The 18,714-nt window shown below is 43.1% G+C and overlaps 1 protein-coding gene across 2 annotated transcripts in view; it reads right to left on the bottom strand.

The window, feature by feature from the left end:
- EIF2AK2 (eukaryotic translation initiation factor 2 alpha kinase 2) overlaps positions 1–18,510 on the bottom strand; it is a 79,563-nt gene extending 61,053 nt beyond the window's left edge. Inside the window, exons 1-5 of one of the 2 annotated variants that reach the window (XM_072140808.1) lie at positions 18,181–18,505; positions 9,847–9,957; positions 7,938–8,061; positions 5,088–5,146; positions 2,046–2,127 (exon numbers count right to left, since the gene is read on the bottom strand). In XM_072140808.1, coding sequence (XP_071996909.1) covers positions 2,046–2,127; positions 5,088–5,146; positions 7,938–8,061; positions 9,847–9,950 — 369 coding nt within the window. In that variant the 5' untranslated portion in view covers positions 9,951–9,957; positions 18,181–18,505. Of the gene's footprint in view, positions 1–2,045; positions 2,128–5,087; positions 5,147–7,937; positions 8,062–9,846; positions 9,958–18,180 lie in introns of both variants that reach the window. The other variant, XM_072140809.1, reaches the window with a different exon arrangement.
- Positions 18,511–18,714: the final 204 nt, after the last annotated feature.

Here is an 18,714-nt window from a genome sequence, read left to right as displayed (position 1 = left end):
GAATCTGCAGCACAGAGGTGCTCTTACACCCCAGTGCTTTTCAGTTTTACTAGCATAATTTTAAAAGTTGATTTTATAAGGAATGAGGCCATGGATAACAAATATAAGAAGATTATGAGTAAATGCCCATGCATTTCTTGCTTTATTTTGATGGTAGATTTTCTTTAACACTTTAAAGAAATAGAAAAGCAGAGAGATGTGACATCAATGGGCTGTTAGATGTACATCAGAAGCAGCATAACAACAAGCTATATAAAAAAGGTTTCAAAATGGTACAACATTTTTGAAGAGAAACGGCCACCACCGCTGACCGAGATAATTGCATCCTTAGTGAAAAAATATACTTGAACATTTTTTTTATATAAGTCTTTCTTATTGTTCCTCTGCTATTCCTTCTAGAAATCTACACAGGGCCGAATTAAAGGGGGCATTCAGGCCTCACAGATGAAGGGGCAGAGCCAGCAGATGTCTGTCTTCTCATGTATGGGAGGGGAGAGAAACTGAGGTATGTGGGGCTAGGATTATGACAATCTATATATATGTTGAGTAAAGTGTAGAATTGCCGGGTAGCCAAGAAAAATAAAAATTACCTTTTGTTAAATGTTAAAAGTGCTTAAGAAATTATAATTTTATTGGTTAACCAGGGAAAAAAATTGTTACAAGCTTTCAGGGCACATAGGCCTCTTCATCAGGCAAGGAGACAAATGAAGCACTGAGAGAAAAAAACAACATTGTTTCAGCCCTATTTTTTCTAATCTGACATGCATCGCTCCCATCTACTCCTCCTCATGCCATATTCTTCCTCAGTATTAAACACTCCAAGTCATGTGATCAGAATGATGTCATCCTAATGTTCTTTACCCTGTAACATTAGCAAAGTCTACCTCATGCATGTATCTGATCACAGCAAACCTGCATGGACTTCTACTCCTCCCCATTCTCCATAGAGACATATGCTGTAAGATACATGCATGAAGTAGATGTTAATCTTAAAAGCAAATGAGTAAAGCAAATATTACTGGTTAAAAGACCTTAGATGACATCACCCTGGTCACATTAAGCATGACATGCTTAATGATGTAACAGGCACCGTGTTAAACATTTGACAAAGCTTTTTCTACCCCTAATACTAAGTAAACAGATCTGTATATGTTTGTAGTTGTACACTGGCAGATGGTCCCTAAGTACTAGTTCCATACAGCAGCATCTCCTATAATAATTCTTTATTTGTATAGCACCTACAGATTACGCAGTGCTGAACAAAGCATGTCAAACTGGTCCCTGTCCCCTTGGGGGTCACAAGCTAAACAACCTAACAGTATGTTTTTGGAGTGTGGGAGGAAACTGGAGGACCCGGAGGAAACCCACGCAAACACAGAGAGAATATACAATCTCTTTGCAGTTGTTGACCTGGGTCGGATTCGAACCCAGGACCCCAGTGCTGCAAGGCAGAAGTGCTACCCACTCAGCCACAGTGCCGCCCATCCTAGCAGTGAAACCTGTCAATCAGAAACAAGGGCAATGCAAATAAATTAAATATGCAGAACCCCATTAATATCATTAGACTCACCTCAGGTGAGTTGCATATAATTCTACCAATGGATTTTTTTTTAACAGTGTTACATAGAAAGGAACCATTTAGGGATAAATTATGCTTATTAATCATTTTATTTTTTGTGAAGTATTTATTTCGGGTGGGTTAATTTAAATGGTAGGTTCTCTTTAATAGTCATTATATAAATATGTAAAAAAAACAGGGTCGACTTACTAAGTTAACTATTACAGGTTTTTTTTTGAGGGGGGGGGGGGGCAAATTAAAAATGACCTGGTTTTTCCTCAATAAAAAAATTGTCAAAAAAGTACTAAGCCGAGGTGAAGTTTTTCAGTACATTTTTTGTGCTGAAAAACATCGTTTATACTCGAGTATATACGGTAAACTGAATTCACCTATCATAGTAGTGTACTAATAGTATTATAAATGTCTTCAAGGGAAAACACTTTCCTGCAGATGTCCAGTCTCTTCCACTACATTTGTTTGGAAATACCTCAGAAGTTGAAGGTGTTGAATCAGCTACCGGTAATCCATTTTCAGAAAACCTCCTGTTACCACCGATGTCACCACCAACACTAAAAAACAGAAATATAAATTAACATCATTCAAAGGAATGTTACCTTGCACAGCATCTGGCCATGTTCAGGAGACATAAGCGGCTTATTTACTAAGGGTCCGCAGATCAGACTTCCATCGGATTTTCACCGCTGTGACAGGTATTTAACTGGGGATTGTGTCGCACGTGATCGGATTGTGGCGCAGCTACGCTGGCTTTCATGCGATAAATCGGGGGGCATCAGATGATCTGACTTATTCGGACTGAGCGCGGGATTTACGATTGAATTTGTGTGGCAAGACAAAGCACTTACATACACCAGGAAGAAGAAGGTGAACTCTGGCGGACCTGAGCGGGAAAACGACAGATGCAGGATATCGGGCGCACAATCTTTATGAATCGCAGCAGATGTGCATTCCGGTCAGACAATGCACTTTTGGGGATTGTGCAGGACGGTAAAGTAAACGGTAAGTAAATGTGCCCCATAATTTCCAGAAAAAATCTGCATGAAATCCTCATGAATACAAAAGATGTTTGTGAATTTCAAAGAAATTTAAATTTTTCCATAAACTTTTGTATAAAACAAACTTGTCTCACGAGCCGGCAGAAGCGCCCTAGGAGTCACGCGCACACAGCCACGGGAGTCGGAACAGGAAAGGGGATAGGCGAGTAGCACGGACGCTACACTGGCAGGGCATGACCTGCGATATGGGTCGCGGGAGCGCCCGTGACAGTACCCCGGCCTTCGGCCAACCCCTTTTCTTGACCCGGAGAAATTTCTGCAGGAGATCATGATCCAGGATATTGTCCTCGGGCTCCCAATATATTTCCTCAGGCTCGAACTCCTTCCAGTCTACCAATAAGAACCACTTCATGTCTAGGATCTTCTTTATCTCAAAGACATTGGTGGAATCGGCCTCAGGAGCAGGAGAAAGAACTTGCCAGGAGAAGCATTTCAGGATCACTGGCTTGAGTAGAGATACATGGAAAGATTTTGGGAAGCACTTGGTGGGAGGAAGGTGCGGCCTATAGGCCACAGGATTGATGCGGCTGAGCACCTTGAAAGTACCCAGGAATCGTGGACCAAGTACCCAGGGATCTATAGCCGGACATACCTGGAGGACAACCAGACTTTGTCACCTGGAGAGAAGATTGGAGGAGGCGTGCGTCTCCTGGAACTTGGTTCAGGCAGAAGCCTGTAGCGAGGACAGGCGAGTCTGCTCCCAATAGGACTTCAGATCCCGTACCAACTCCTAAACAGCAGGGACGTCCGAGGACACAGGTAGAGGAAGAGGAGGGTGAGGATGCAGTCTATAAATAATAAGGAATGGAGCAGAGCCCGCAGATGCTGAATCCAGAGAGTTATAAGAGAATTCCGCTGGATACAGAGGGAACGCCAGAACTTAGAGAAAAACGTACCCCCCCCCCCCCCCCCCGATCAGAAACGATATGCTGGGGAAGTCCATGAAGCTGGAAGATGTGATGGAAGAACTGGCTGGCAAGGCGTGGAGCAGACGGCAGACCTGGCAGAGGAACAAAATGGACCACCCAGATGACTGTATTGGAAGGTGGAAGGTCCGTGATAAAGTCCATAGCCACGTTGGTCCATGGGCAGCTGGCTGAAAAAGAACGGTTTCAGACGAGATGGCTTATTTCGGGCACAGGAAGTGCAGGAGCCCAGGAATAGAAATACCACCAATAGAAATGGGAAATGAGGGCGGAAGAACTCTGCACCTTAGGTTGCCCTGCCACACGTGAGCAATGTCCCCAAGTCAGAATCCTTTTGCGTAGAGCAGGTCGGACGTAGGTCTTGCAAGGAGGTAGTTGCCAAAGGTCGACTGGAGCGGCCACAACCAGTCGGTCAGGAGAAATGACATGCCGAGTCTCCGGTTCGTCCCCAGTGACATCCAAGGCATGAGAGAGGACGTCAGCCTTGATGTTCTTTTCAGCCGGACAGAAATGGATAAGGAAATTGAAATAGAAAAAGAAGAGAGACCAACAGGCTTGTCGAGGATTGAGTCGCTGTGCAGTCTGGAGATAGAGGAGGTTCTTGTGATCTCTAAGATGCAGACCTGAAAATGCGCGCTCTCCAGAAGATAGCGCCATTCTTCTAAGGCAAGTTTTATTGCCAATAGTTCCTGATCTCCAATAGAGTAATTGCTCTCTGCAGAGGAATAAGTCTTTGAAAAGAAACCGCAAGTAAGAGTTTGGCCTTTGGGCCCTTTCTGGGTAAGCACTGCTCCTGCTCCTACAGAGGAGGCATCAACTTCCAGGAGGAAAGGCTTCTCTGTATCTGGCCATGTGAGAACTGGGGCTGAGGCAAAAGCAGACTTTAATTTAGAGAACGCCTCTTCAGCTGCTTGAGGCCAGAGTTGGGGATTGGCACCCTTCTTGCTGAATGCCACAAAAGGAGATACAAGGGAGGAGTAGTACAGAATAAACTGCTGGTAATAATTTGCAAAGCCCAGATTGAAGAACCGCAGACAACTTAGAAAGATCCATCTGTAGACCCCGGTCAGAGATAATATAGCCGAGGAAAGGAAGACTATTCTGATGAAACTGGCACTTTTCAAGTTTGGCGTACAGTCAATTGGCTCCTAAGAGGGCAAAAACTAGTGGGATTAGTGGGATTCAAAATCCGGAGAGAACACCAGGATATTGTCGAGATAAACCACAACACAGGAATATAGCAAGTCCCTAAAAATGTAATTGAGAAACTCCTGGAAGACATATTGTTCTTCACATACTATTGTGAAGAACACTTTTCCTCACTCGTGTCTTCGGATAAATTAGCAGATGTACGGAAACATCTGCAATGTGTTCTTCACTGTGTTCTTCACTTAAATGATCCTGTGTTCACTGTGTTCTTCACTGTTCTTCACGGTGTTTCGTAAAGTGAAAGCTCGTTATCGAGCAGGCGATGTATACTTGCTCATCTCTAGTAGTATATTAATTTTTAAACCTTAAATAAATTCATACCTGCCGGATTGAGAAGAATTTTTGGTATCAGACTCAAATATGAAAACTTCTGGAAGCTCCTACAAAATAAAAGCGATATAAAAAGTATGTATTTATAAAAAAAAACTCTGGTTTTTTAATAATTCATCCAAACCCCCTCTAAGATAGGCATGAGGCATAAGTGAGAATTAACTGTAGATATACCCAAAGCAAACATTATTTTGTAATATATATTGACATACCACTGATTTACAACACAAAGCACAAATCACTTTGTATTGGAGATTCCTTAGTCTGCGTTTTTTTTGCATTAGTTTAAATCCCATCCACTATGCTGCAACTATAAATCACCACAGGTTAGCCTGCAGTGAATTCATCCACACTGATGAGACGTGGTAAGATAGAGGTTCACGTCTGCCATGAGGCAACAGGAGGATCTCACCTCAGGCACAAGTTTGCAAAGCCCTGAGTGGGATGGCAGAATATCAGTTTATGAGGTGGGTGATTTGGTTGCCAAGGGCCCCCTAAATTACCCACCAGGAAAATAAATTGCATCTATGTGTTAAAGACACAGGGTTGTATATAATATAATTTGAGGGTGAAGCGGTATATCGATATGGGAGGGGCTTTATATAGTATAACTGGGGAGAGGCTAGATACCATATAATATAAGCCTATAATATAAATGGGGGGAGGTATATAATGTAACTGGGGGTGCTGTATGTAATATAAACAGAGAGGTGGCTGTATATAATATAACCATGGGGAGATGAGCTGTATTTAATGTAAGGGAGGGGAGCTGTATATTGCGGCTGGATAACAATACCAATATGGGAAGGGGGGGGGGGTGTATATAATATAATTGGGGTGGGGATCTGTATATGGAAGCTGAATATGAATCTGGGTGCTTTATATGGGAAACGGTGGGGCAGATTTTTGCAAGTGTCTGAAAGTCAGAATATTTCTAGTTGCCCATGGCAACCAATCACAGCTCCCCTTTAAAATATTCATGAGCATTGGTAAAATGAAAGCTTAGCTGTGATTGGTTGCCATGGGCAACTAGAAATATTCTGAATTTCAGACACTTGATAAATCTGCCCCTGTATGCATTTAAACTGGGTCCGAGCTTTATATAGGAAGCAGGATTTTAATAAAATTGGGGGCTTTATATGAGGTTGTATATAATTAAAATGTCGGGTCTATATACTGTTTATATAGTTGTATGTTCTAGTTATGCCAGTAGATTCAACGATGAAGTTCCCCGGAACGCACTGGAATACACCGAGCCGGGCTGAGTGAAGGTAAGTGCAAGCTCCGCAACACATTTTTTTTTAAAAATGCTGCGTTTTTTCCGAATCCGTCGGGTTTTCGTTCGGCCGCGCCCCCCGATTTCCGTCACGTGCATGCCAGCGCCGATGCGCCAAAATCCGATCGCGTGCGCCAAAATCCCAGGGCAATTCAGGGGAAATCGGCGCAAATCGGAAATATTCGGGTGACACGTCTGTAAAACGGCCCTTAGTAAATGACCCCCACTATGTCATGAACCGGCGACACGGCCATGTCATAGCCATGGCGGGTGTGCGCTGGCAGATAGCAGAGACTTGCCTCTGGCCACACTACCTGGAACCTGAGGAGAGATAAAGTCATAGCCATGGAGTGAAGAGGAGTGCCGAAGGCAAGTACCTTTCTTTTTTAAGTTTCTAGCTGCTCCCTGGCAATTGGACACCGCAGCTTTAAATGATAAACCAGAAAAAGGAAGCTTAATTTTAAATAAAAATTGTAATAATTAAACGACCCGATTCTTGTTCTTTTTGCTAGCACCTTGTACAAACCAGGAGGGTTTGGATGAAGAATGAATGTGTCTCTCCTCTCGGACCCAGTAATTTGTAAAGAGATAGAAGCTGAATTGCATATTTTTTTTAGGGACAGAGCAACAGACGACACTACTACAGCTTTGAACTTATACATAAATCGGCGACACGGGGACGCTTTATTGAGCTTGCTTCTAGATTGAACAAGGTTAGAAAGGCTCAATTAGCTCAAAAGGAAACTTTACTTAAGGCAGAGATGGATCGCCATCGGCACACACTATGATGTCAGCAGGTGGCTGATATCATAGTGTATGTGACTGGACCGCAAGGTGAGACAAAAGAGGGCCGGAAAGGTGAGTACAGCGGTTTTGGTTTTTTTTTTTAAGGCTGGCCAGAGCTGAAGACAGAAGAGGACCTGCAGGTGGGCATCGAAAAGGTGAGTACAGAGGTTTTTTCAACATATTTTTTGTGCTGAAAAACTCGGCTCATACTCGGGTATATACATAAAGGATATAAATAATATAAAGGATATAAATATATCTATAAAGGATGTTTTATGTAGGAAATAGTGTGTTGAGTTGTGTTGTGAGGATAATATTTATTTAGAAACATGCTCCATTATACTGTGACTTTTTTTAGGGTCGCAATGTGCTGTATGGAGCTGAAGACCTTTGACTGTGAAATCAGCAATGATAATTCATGTCCGGAACAAATTGTGATGAAGTCCTCTTCTTTATTGAGCAGAGAATCACTAGGTACTGGATGTCACCTATGTCTGTGTCAATGACTGACTACTAGTGTGTGAGGAAGTGGGGGGGGGGGGGGGGGGCATTTTTAATTTTTGCCTGAAGCAGCATAAAGGCGAGAATTGTCTCTGCCCATATTGTACTTACACTGGTAAAAGTTGCCTGCACTCCACAGGGTCATTCCTCTAGTAAAGTTTGTAATGAATGGCCAACCCCTTTTAGCTACATTTTCATTTCTAGGTCAGTGGTTGTCAGTAGTTATATTGACCTCATACAGAGTGCAAAATGCAAGCAAAAAAAAAAAGAAAACTCACTTTAATTTTGTGATTTCCAATGGCAAGCAAAGCTATTTTTGCAGCACTGTGTTCAGCAGACTTCTTTGTCTTGTCTGTTGCTTGTCCAACCATTTTATCATCAATAAAAACTTGACATATAAATCTTGAGAAGAAAATATGCTTTTATTTAAATATATATATAAAAATATACAAATGATAGAATTAGAATTAATTGGCAGGAAGCTATGTCATTAAACGTTTTGACATTATAAATGAGTTTTCAGCCTCATCTTTGTTTAAAGGAAGTTTATCTAGACAACATTTGATCTTATGAATCTTAGTGAAAGTTTATTAAAACTAACGTACTGACCTGGCTCAGCTATAATCTGCGCCAGTAAATTTGGCTGACCAGGGCATCGCTATCCCACTCCAAACGAAAATATCCAGCTTTGAGACTTTTTCAAGCCTTGTACGCCAGAAAATAGTTGTGCAAGGCATGATGAATACTACCAAAGACTTTCATTTCAGTCTGTAGTTAAAATAAATTGGAAGGTAGGGGGAGGTTTTAACTTAACACCAAATTGGAGAGACATCTATTTTTAAGGGTAAAAATTTTAAATGTAAAATATTTTGAAAAATATGTCATATGCAGTATTGGAACAGTTGGGAATACTGTACATTTAAATGGTTTTGCTAGGTAGAATATATCGTTTCTATACACAAGAAAATTAATTATTTGCAACTGGTGAATATATAGGCATATATGGTAATTAAAATTTTATTTAAGTAGAATTAACATTACCTGGCTCCCTGCCAGCAGCATGTGGTGATCCCCATAGAAAGTAGAGAGAGCAGCTTCAGTCTGTGTATGTCTCCTCTCCTCCACAATCATCCTGCTCCCTCACCTTTGCCCACATCCTGTAATGTGCATGGAGGAGACCCAACCAGTTCCACACAGCGCTGTCGCTGTCACAGTTGGGAATGTGTTCCTTCTGGAATAGATACCGTATACTGGTTTGGCTGAGTCCCAGACCATGTTCTTAGACTTCTTGTAGGTCATACTTGGTGTTTAGGAGGCTGCCTTTCAAGGTAGCAAAAGGAGGAATTGTTTTCCATTTAACAGCTTGGAAAACATATTTGCATACTTCCCAGAATTCCCTAGTGGAGCATTTATGACTTAAAGTCTCCACACCCCTATAAGGCAGTTTTAATTGACCAACTCTCCATAAGGAGAACTCTTACCTTCTGACCCTAGTCAATAGCCTTTCACATAGCCAATCCAATTTCCTATGCTGTGCTGAGGAGATCCAACCAGTTCAACACAGTGCTGTCTACAGATGGGAGTCTGTTCCTTCTGGAATAGATATTCTGGTTTGGCTTAATCCCCTGTCATGCTATTAGACTTCTTGTAGGTCATACTTGGTGTTTAGGGGGCTGCCTTTCAAGGTAGCAAAACGAGGCATTGTTTTCCATTTATCACCTTGGAAAACTTATTTGCATACTTTCCAAAATTCCCTAGTAAAGCATCTATGGCTTTGGGTCTCCACAAGCCTTCAAGGCAGCCTTAAATGGCCACCTCTCCACAAGGAGAACTCATAACTTCTGACCCTGGAGCAGACAGGGGAGGGAGTACATACACATAGACACACAGGCTGCTGCCCCCCATGACTCACCAAAACATGGGTAATGTGAATATACTTCAGACATGTAAGAGCCAGTGCCCAAGGGAGCTACGCTGATGCCCCCTACAACACTTGTGCTTTATTTAAAAGTTAATTTTATAACCTTCTTATTAAAACTTCTTATTAATGTATCCACATATTTACGATACGGTTCATAAAATTAAAATCGTGCTAGATTTCCTTTAAAAGTAAAACATGTAAGGATCTGAAACATGGAAGTTACCTCAAGTAACACTACCTGCTAAAAGAATCCTATAAAAACTTACGTGGGATTATGGGGTGGTCCATTTTCTTCAGGTATTTCAAACCTAGGTCGTGACATGTCATTTTGTAAACAGAACTCTAGTAGCTTTCCTTTATAGTTCTCCATTGCTTTGCTGGTAATATGAAAAACAAAAAATATATATGTATCTTTCATGTGAAAGCACAATATCAAATACATTGAATATTAATTTAGGGCAAATTTTTATTATGGTAGAGATCAATATAAAGGTAGTCCTCGGGTTACATACAAGATACTAGTTCTTTAGTACTTTTTGTACTTAAGTTGAATTTGTATGCAAGTCAGAACTGGTATATTTGATCCTTGTAACCCCAGACAACTTTTTTTTTTGCCCCTGTGACAACTGGATTTTAAAATTTTGTGCTCTTAAGGGAACAAGGATTATTAATAAAACTTCTTTGCAGACACCTTACAGCCAATCAATGCATCTTGGGACTAAATTAAAGTATCCAGAAGGCTTCACCAGAGGTCAAAGTGGGCAGAAAGGTCCGTCTAACTAGTGTTCTAACGGGTGTTCTTTAAGGACACATACCGTAAGTTTACTGATGTTAGATGTGTCATAATAAGAAGTTCCTAAGGAACATCTTTCCTCAGGACTGCTTTTATTCTAACTTTATATGCCGCGATTGTGGAAATAAAGAGTTATAAAAGTTATGCCAATAACCCTGGGGCGCTCAGGCTATGTCACCCGAGCGCCTCAGGGAGCCTTGTATTTTAATTTATGCACTTCTCCCGCTCCCCCTTCTGGTTACACCTGTGCGCTGCTCTATGCACTATTGGGGGGTTGAGACCGGGTAGGTCCACTAGCACAATGGGGGAGGGGGGGGTGCATAAATTAAAATATGAGGCTCCCTGAGGCACTTGAGGTGACGTAGCCTGAGGGCCCAGGGTAATTATAACTTTATATTTCCGCAATTGCGTCATGTAGAACTTCTTATTAGGACACAGTTTACTGATGGTCGATGTCCTTTAAAGGGAACCAGGGACCTCATTTTTCACTAAACGCAGATTCTAAAAGCCCATGACACCTGCAGTGCAAAAACGCCTCACTGCCTTTTCTAAGCATTTGCATTACAATATAATTATGTGTTATAACTTACTATTTCTCCATGACAAAATCCTGGGGTAGTCACAGGGGCTGGACTTTGGTTTGCATGCATTTCAAAAAACAACATGTGACTTGTCAGAGCTGCAGGCTGTCTCCATGTTTGCGCACCTGTACAGCTTGTCCCTCCCCCACTGATGTCAGCTCACCAGGCTGTGATCTCTGAGAAGAAGCAGGAGGAGGAGCTAGACAGGAGCACAAAGGTGGGGGCTGAGCTCTGAGGAGTAACACAGACAAGCCAAATGTTGTTTTTTGAAATGCATCTAAACCAAAGTCCAGCCCCTGTGACTACCCCAGGATTTTGTCAGGGAGCAAGAGTAAGTTATAACACACAATTATACTGTAATGCAAATGCATAGAAAAGGCAGAAAGGCAGATTTGCACTGCTGGTGTTATGGGCTTCTGCAACCTGTAATTAGGTCCCTGTATTCTGAAGAACAGTATAGGCCAGTGATGGGGAGCCTTTTAGCGATTGAGTGCCCAAAATGAGACCCAAAAAACACTAGCTTTTCCCAAAGTGCCAACATGGCAATTTAGGCAGTAACAAACTTATTGCTACCAGAATTTTGGAGCTCCAATCCGACCCTGTCCACACCTTATCACTCTTCGGACAGGACCAATCAGCACAGGATGGGTCACTTTAAAATAGCAGGGCACTACTTGGACTGCCTGAGACTGCAGGAAGATGCCATGGGAGACAACCCGTGTGCCCACAGAGAGGCCTCCAAGTGCCATCTCTGGCACCAGTGCCATAGGTTCGCCACCACTGGTATAGGCTATACACAAATTGCAGTTAATGGAACTTTTAGCCAATAGTCAAACATGATGTACTATGGTTTAAAAGGGGGCATTATAAAGAGGTGACTATGCAGCGTACTTGTGAGCTCTGCACCAACCCTGCATATCCCCAACTGGCACACCACACATGTGCTGAGACATACCGCATAGCAGGAGCACTTATCAGCTAGCCTGCTGGCTAACAATCCTGCTCTTGCAATGTGACTTGGCACTTGCTGGACAGGGGCCAACCTCATGGACGCACCACAAGAAGAGGATGAAGTCATGTAGGGGACCAGGTTATGAGTGTAAGGTATGTGAGGAGGTACAGTAGCTTGAGGGCTCATTCAGACGGGCATTTTATGCGAATGCCAATCTGACGCATTGATTCCTATGCATCTGTTCACTCATCCATTTATTTAAACGGATGTGAAGGGAGTGAGAAAAAATTGCAGCAAAAAAAAAAAAAAAGGATGAGATATGGACTAAAAAAAAACGGATACAATATGGACTGAACATGGACATCACACTTCCACATTTTTTGCAAAATCTGAATGAGCCCTAACTTTATGACCAAGCTCCCTAGCCTCCTTGACTTTATTAAGGGGGTTAGTAAAAGTGTATTTTAACAGAATGGTTGCATCAAATTACTACATAAAGCATATACAACGATCTACACTCACCGGCCGCTTTATTAGGTACACCATGCTAGTAACGGGTTGGACCCCCTTTTGCCTTCAGAACTGCCTCAATTCCTCGTGGCATAGATTCAACAAGGTGCTGGAAGCATTCCTCAGAGATTTTGGTCCATATTGACATGATGGCATCACACAGTTGCTGCAGATTTGTCGGCTGCACATCCATGATGCGAATCACCCGTTCCACCACATCCCAAAGATGCTCTATTGGATTGAGATCTGGTGACTGCGGAGGCCATTTGAGTACAGTGAACTCATTGTCATGTTCAAGAAACCAGTCTGAGATGATTTCAGCTTTATGACATGGCGCATTATCCTGCTGAAAGTAGCCATCAGATGTTGGGTACATTGTGGTCATAAAGGGATGGACATGGTCAGCAACAATACTCAGGTAGGCTGTGGCGTTGCACTGATGCTCAATTGGTACCAAGGGACCCAAAGAGTGCCAAGAAAATATTCCTTACACCATGACACCACCACCACCAGCCTGAACCGTTGATACAAGGCAGGATGGATCCATGCTTTCATGTTGTTGACGCCAAATTCTGACCCTACCATCCGAATGTCGCAGCAGAAATCGAAACTCATCAGACCAGGCAACGTTTTTCCAATCTTCTACTGTCCAATTTCGATGAGCTTGTGCAAATTGTAGCCTCAGTTTCCTGTTCTTAGCTGAAAGGAGTCGCACCCGGTGTGGTCTTCTGCTGCTGTAGCCCATCTGCCTCAAAGTTCGACGTACTGTGCGTTCAGAGATGCTCTTCTGCCTACCTTGGTTGTAACGGGTGGCGATTTGAGTCACTGTTGCCTTTCTATCAGCTCGAACCAGTCTGCCCATATTCCTCTGACCTCTGGCATCAACAAGACATTTCTGCCCACAGAACTGCCGCTCACTGGATGTTTTTTCTTTTTCGGACCATTCTCTGTAAACCCTAGAGATGGTTGTGCGTGAAAATCCCAGTAGATCAGCAGTTTCTGAAATACTCAGACCAGCCCTTCTGGCACCAACAACCATGCCACGTTCAAAGGCACTCAAATAACCTTTCTTCCCCATACTGATGCTCGGTTTGAACTGCAGGAGATTGTCTTGACCATGTCTACATGCCTAAATACACTGAGGTGCCCCCATGTGATTGGCTGATTAGAAATTAAGTGTTAACGAACAGTTGGACATGTGTACCTAATAAAGTGGCCGGTGAGTGTATATGGCTTGTGTGTGTGTGTGTGTGTGTGTGTGGGGGAAGGGGTTATGGCTGATGACAGTTTTACTTTAAGATATGTGGAGGCCACTAGGGGGGGCAATATATACAGTATGGTATATGTGCCAGTGAGGGGGGTATTGTCCGGTGTGAACACACAAGAGAGTAGAGTTAGGTACAGGGTAAGGTTTTGTTTCGACTTACTAAAACATGGCATGCATCAGTGCTATTATAATTAGCTGTGTTAGGCTATATTCACAGCCAAGGGTGCTGTGATAAATATGGCCTTATATATCCCTCAGTATTTGCACAAATCCATTACTTTCTCCAGCCTCATACCAAATAGCCTAATTGAGTTAAAGCTAGAAGAGTCACAAAATCAACAGGAGGTTTAACCTCAAAGGAATTTGAGGAGTAGTTGCGAATAAGCCCTTTTACTACCCAGTACATATAGAGGTAATTGAGCAGAGGTAGATACTGCCTAGATAGGCAAGGGTTATGCTGATCTGACTGTTAATGTTATCATCCAATGATATGCCTCATTGCACCTAATTGTGAACTGGAGTGTTATTGGAGGAGGAGACCACCTGACCAGGGATTAACTAGACCAGTGGTGGCGAACCTATGGCACGGGTGCCAGAGGTGGCACTCTGAGCCATTTCTGTGGGCACTCAGACCATCACCTCAGGACGGAGTTCACCAAATATGAGCCAGGCAACTTAAGAGATGCTGCTCTCAGCGCTATTTTAAAGCAACACTTCATTGGCTGTTAGGAACTGCGGGAAAAGTGAGAAGGTGTGGACAGAACTGCAATATCTTTGGAGGTCCCCCTGCTGGACCAACCACTTTTCCTCTACAGAGAGACCCTGGAGAGAAGCTACAACGAGGTATGAATGTGCCCTCCTTCTTTCAACTGTTTGGTGGCCTCAGGGGGCCGATACAATTGAATATTGTGGAAGAACAGGTAGCAATAAGTTACTGCTTAAAATGCCATGTTGGCACTTCACGGGAAAATAAGTGGATTTTGGTTGTAGTTTGGGCACTCGGTCTCCAAAAGGTTCGCCATCACTGAACTAGACCCTTAGTCAGGGGAGGAGTTAGAACAGAGCGAGTTGAGACCCAGCTTCTGACTGAGAAGCACCACCTCAGAGCACATGCTCTGCTCACAGGCCTCCTAGGCCTCATCAACTACACACAGAGTGACACAGGACAAACAGGACAAAGCTGCAGCTTCCAGCATTGGACACAGATACATCCCAGCCTGCCCCTGCATCCAGGCTGGTGACCCAACTCCTGAGGTTCCTTCTCCAAGATCACTCCAGTACTGCATTTGTACAGAATCGTTTGGCGTGTTGTTACCGTTGGTTTGAATAAAGAACTGTAAGTTACTTTTATGCACAACATTACCTCTGTTGGGTCCCTGCTACGGCTGTATCACCATCAAGGGCGTCCCATCCATCTACCAGGGACACATACTACAGACTCTAAGGGCTGCCCCAGGGAGAACCAGTACATCAGCCTCTCCCTCTATATCATTTCTTGCATACACCACCTGCTGGAGACCCGCCAGGCTGTGGGACAGCCCTCCGGTCCCCATACCAGGCACCATGACACTAGCGTGCCTAGGCCGCAACCGCCAGCCACTCCGGTATTCTGGGCCCCGGCTACCTCCATGCCCCAAGAAAAGGCTAGGCCCTGGTGGGGATGTTGCAAGTTTCACAGCCGCACTGGCACTGTCTGTTTCAGAGGATTCCCTCCATTTTATCTGGCAACAGACAAAGGATTATAAAAATCCCAGATCAATATGTTGGTTATGGGCAGTTATGGAGTTGTGCTCCATCTCAGCCCAAGGGCAAATACATTTTTGGAATCAGTATAGCCAGGGGATTGCATAGCTATGACTCACTAGATTCTAGCATTCTTGTACACCGAGATACAAATATCTCTGAATGGAACCATAACAAATGGGTCAGGTTTGGTACCAATGTGATTCAGGGATTCACCCGGATCTAATGAGACCAGAACCATGACACTATGGGGCAAATTTACTTACCTGATCCAGTCACGATCCCCGATTCGGACGGTCCGACGAGGATGAAGTCCGGCATGATTCATGAAGATCGTGGGCCCGAGTTCCTGCATCCGTTGCTTCCCCGCCGAGATACCCCGGGGTTCACCTTCTTCTCCCTGGTGCTTGTAAGTGCGTGTCTTGCGACCCAACTCTAAATGTTAAATCTTGCGCGTTGTCCGAATCCGTCGGGTTGTCCGACGGCCATGCCCCCGATTTCTGTCGCGTGCAAGCCGGCGCCAATGCGCCAAGATCCAATTGCGTGCGACACAATCCCCGGCGCGACGCGGCGCAAAACAGAAATCGCTGGGAAACTTGTCGAAATTGCTCTTCAGGGACCCTTAGCACTTCTTTTCATCCTTAGTAAATGAGCCCCTATGACTTCCCCTTGAGAAGATAGAACTTCTCCAAGGTTCTGTAATTAATACCAGGTAGGAGGGTCCTAAGAACCCTCCTGTGATTGTGCAGAGGTGTGTCTGCACCTAATATATTCAGAGCACCCCTGATGCCCATTGTCTTTTTTTCTGGGAAACCATTTACCATCAAGTGCAGGAAGGATCTTAAGGTGTGGACTATACGTTTCATTAGGCTCACATAGAAGGTAACTAACTTACTGCATACTTATACTTGTAGTTCTACCTGCATATTTTGTACTCTGCTTAACTGTATATATATATATATATATATATATATATATATATATCTATTGTGTGTGGTGTTTGTCTAGTGTGCCGTTAAATATTAAAAATATTAAATTAAATATAAAATTTAACCTATGTTGCTCTTTTATCTCGATCCACGAATTCCCATGTCCGTGTCTCGGTTTATTACAGGCTACAGGGTTGATTCCTCACCCTATATAATCCTGTTATGGACCGGGCATATATTAAAAGAGAGCTGGTGGTGGCTTACTTGGATTGACAAGGTTCTGTTTCAATTAGGATAGTAAAAGGTTTTTTTCAGCCATTGTGATTTATTGTTGTGCCAAATATGGAGTTTGTGTGCACAGCTCTAAATCACTTCCTGCGCCTTCCAGAACCTGTGTGTTCTGGGAGTGTCTATAAAAGGATAACTAATTGATCATGCATACCCCTCCGGGGTCCAAAACATCACGTTTTCCTTCACAGGTGCGGTTACACGTACCGCTAGCGTTGTGTTTGCGTTGTTTTAATACACCAGGTTTTGGTTACTGATCGCATGTGTTTCCATAGAAATATGTGATCAGGCCAAGGCCCGTCCCCGTTATCTGCGTCTGGAAAAGACGAGTACTCACCCAGGGATGGAGAGATAGAAGTGGAGAGAGAGCGCATGGAAATCAAGTGAAGCTTATTGGTTTCAAGTGCCTGTATATAATTGGAGAGACTCGCACCTTTGATGACGTTTATAAAGGTTCTATACCATGTAAAGGAAGCTGTCAGATATAAACATTGCATGCAAGCGGTGCATTTTCATAGATAGACACATTTCCTAGATATAGTAGTGCGTACACAAGGTTACTGAACAATGGGGAATGAGGCACTGCATCCCTGAGTATATTAAAAGTAGTCTTTATTGACACAATCCATTTTGTCTCAGGTCCCCGTTGTGTGAATAAAGACTAATTTTAATATATCCCTGGATTCACTCCTCCTCCTGCTTTCAGGGGGAGGAACAGGTGGACATATTACACTATTTGAGTATACAGAGGGATATGCCCTTGCCAAAAAAATATATACTTAATTGATACACTCTGGGTACATTCATACAGCCATATGCCTGCCCGGCATACCAATGTGCGCTGGAGAGGAGGAGGTGACCCTTCACCCCTCCATTGAGAACAGTGGCGCACGGCCGCACACACAGGGAAAGATAGAGTATGCGCAGTGCATACTGTGTGGCACCTTACTGCTGCCGGGCTGCCATTGCTGTCTATGGGGACGTATATGCGGGCACATATACATCCCCCCAAGACGGCCATGTGAATGTACCCTTTGATGGCTGACAACATGTCAAGGTGTTTAACCAACATAGATATTATGATATATGTAACTACAGGTCCTCCAACTATTGGCTAAACAGGGATTCCCTGAAACCATAGCTCAGAAAAACACCTTTGAGTGAAGTTAGCTATTACTCAATCTCCTCTCCAAAAATATACTTGTACAATCAGTTAAATATATCACCACCGCCTTGCAGCACAGCTCTTTTATAAAATAAAATCTTTCTCTGGAATAATGTATGCAGGGATATAAGAGGAAAGACAGCAGTAAAGCTTGCCACTCTCCATAGAGGGACTATGTCACCGGCTATCTTGTCCTGGTGCTCAGGTGATTAAACATTAATCAAACTTTATCCCTAGGGTGATATTCAGCCCTGATTTTGATTTGTAGGTTGTATTACAGAATACATGACATCTACATGATGCATAGTTAATACAATTATTAATAAACAAAGTGTTACACTTGCAACCAATATCAACCCCCGTAAGTCTCACCTGTCTTCTGTGTTCACCCAAGACACTCTGCATGCCTTAGGTTTCAGGAGAGGTGGCTGTAAAATGAGTGAAGGAAGGCCACGTCCCTTTGCACTCTTTCCTCTCTGGTATATAAGAGTGAATCAGCATTCTTCAATCAGTGTTTAGTGCTCAAGGGGTTAATTCAGATTGAGACACCCACATTTGGGACGGGAAAAGGATTAAACCAGCCTCCTATGTCATCTGTTCACTGACGTCACCCTTGAAATCAGGATTCAGTTTCGTTTCTCCTATCAAGAATGTGGAAGAAGCTAGAAACAGCTAGAAGCAAACTGAATAACAGAGCAGTGAACATGAACAATATTACAATCTCTAAAATGAAAAATCCAAATCAAAAAAGAGCTTAACCTCTTCAAAACCAAAATTTATTTTTTAGCAATTTTGCATTTCCATCTTCCATTCCTATCTTCCAAAAGCCATAACTTTTTTTTTTGTATCGTATTTTCATTTTCCAATAATACAACAGTGCAGAGAGGCAAACATCCGCCTCAGTGA

The sequence above is a fragment of the Engystomops pustulosus genome, chromosome 3, assembly GCF_040894005.1.
Source record: "Engystomops pustulosus chromosome 3, aEngPut4.maternal, whole genome shotgun sequence".
Lineage (NCBI taxonomy): Eukaryota > Metazoa > Chordata > Amphibia > Anura > Leptodactylidae > Engystomops > Engystomops pustulosus.
This window is presented reverse-complemented; position numbering and strand designations above follow the sequence as displayed.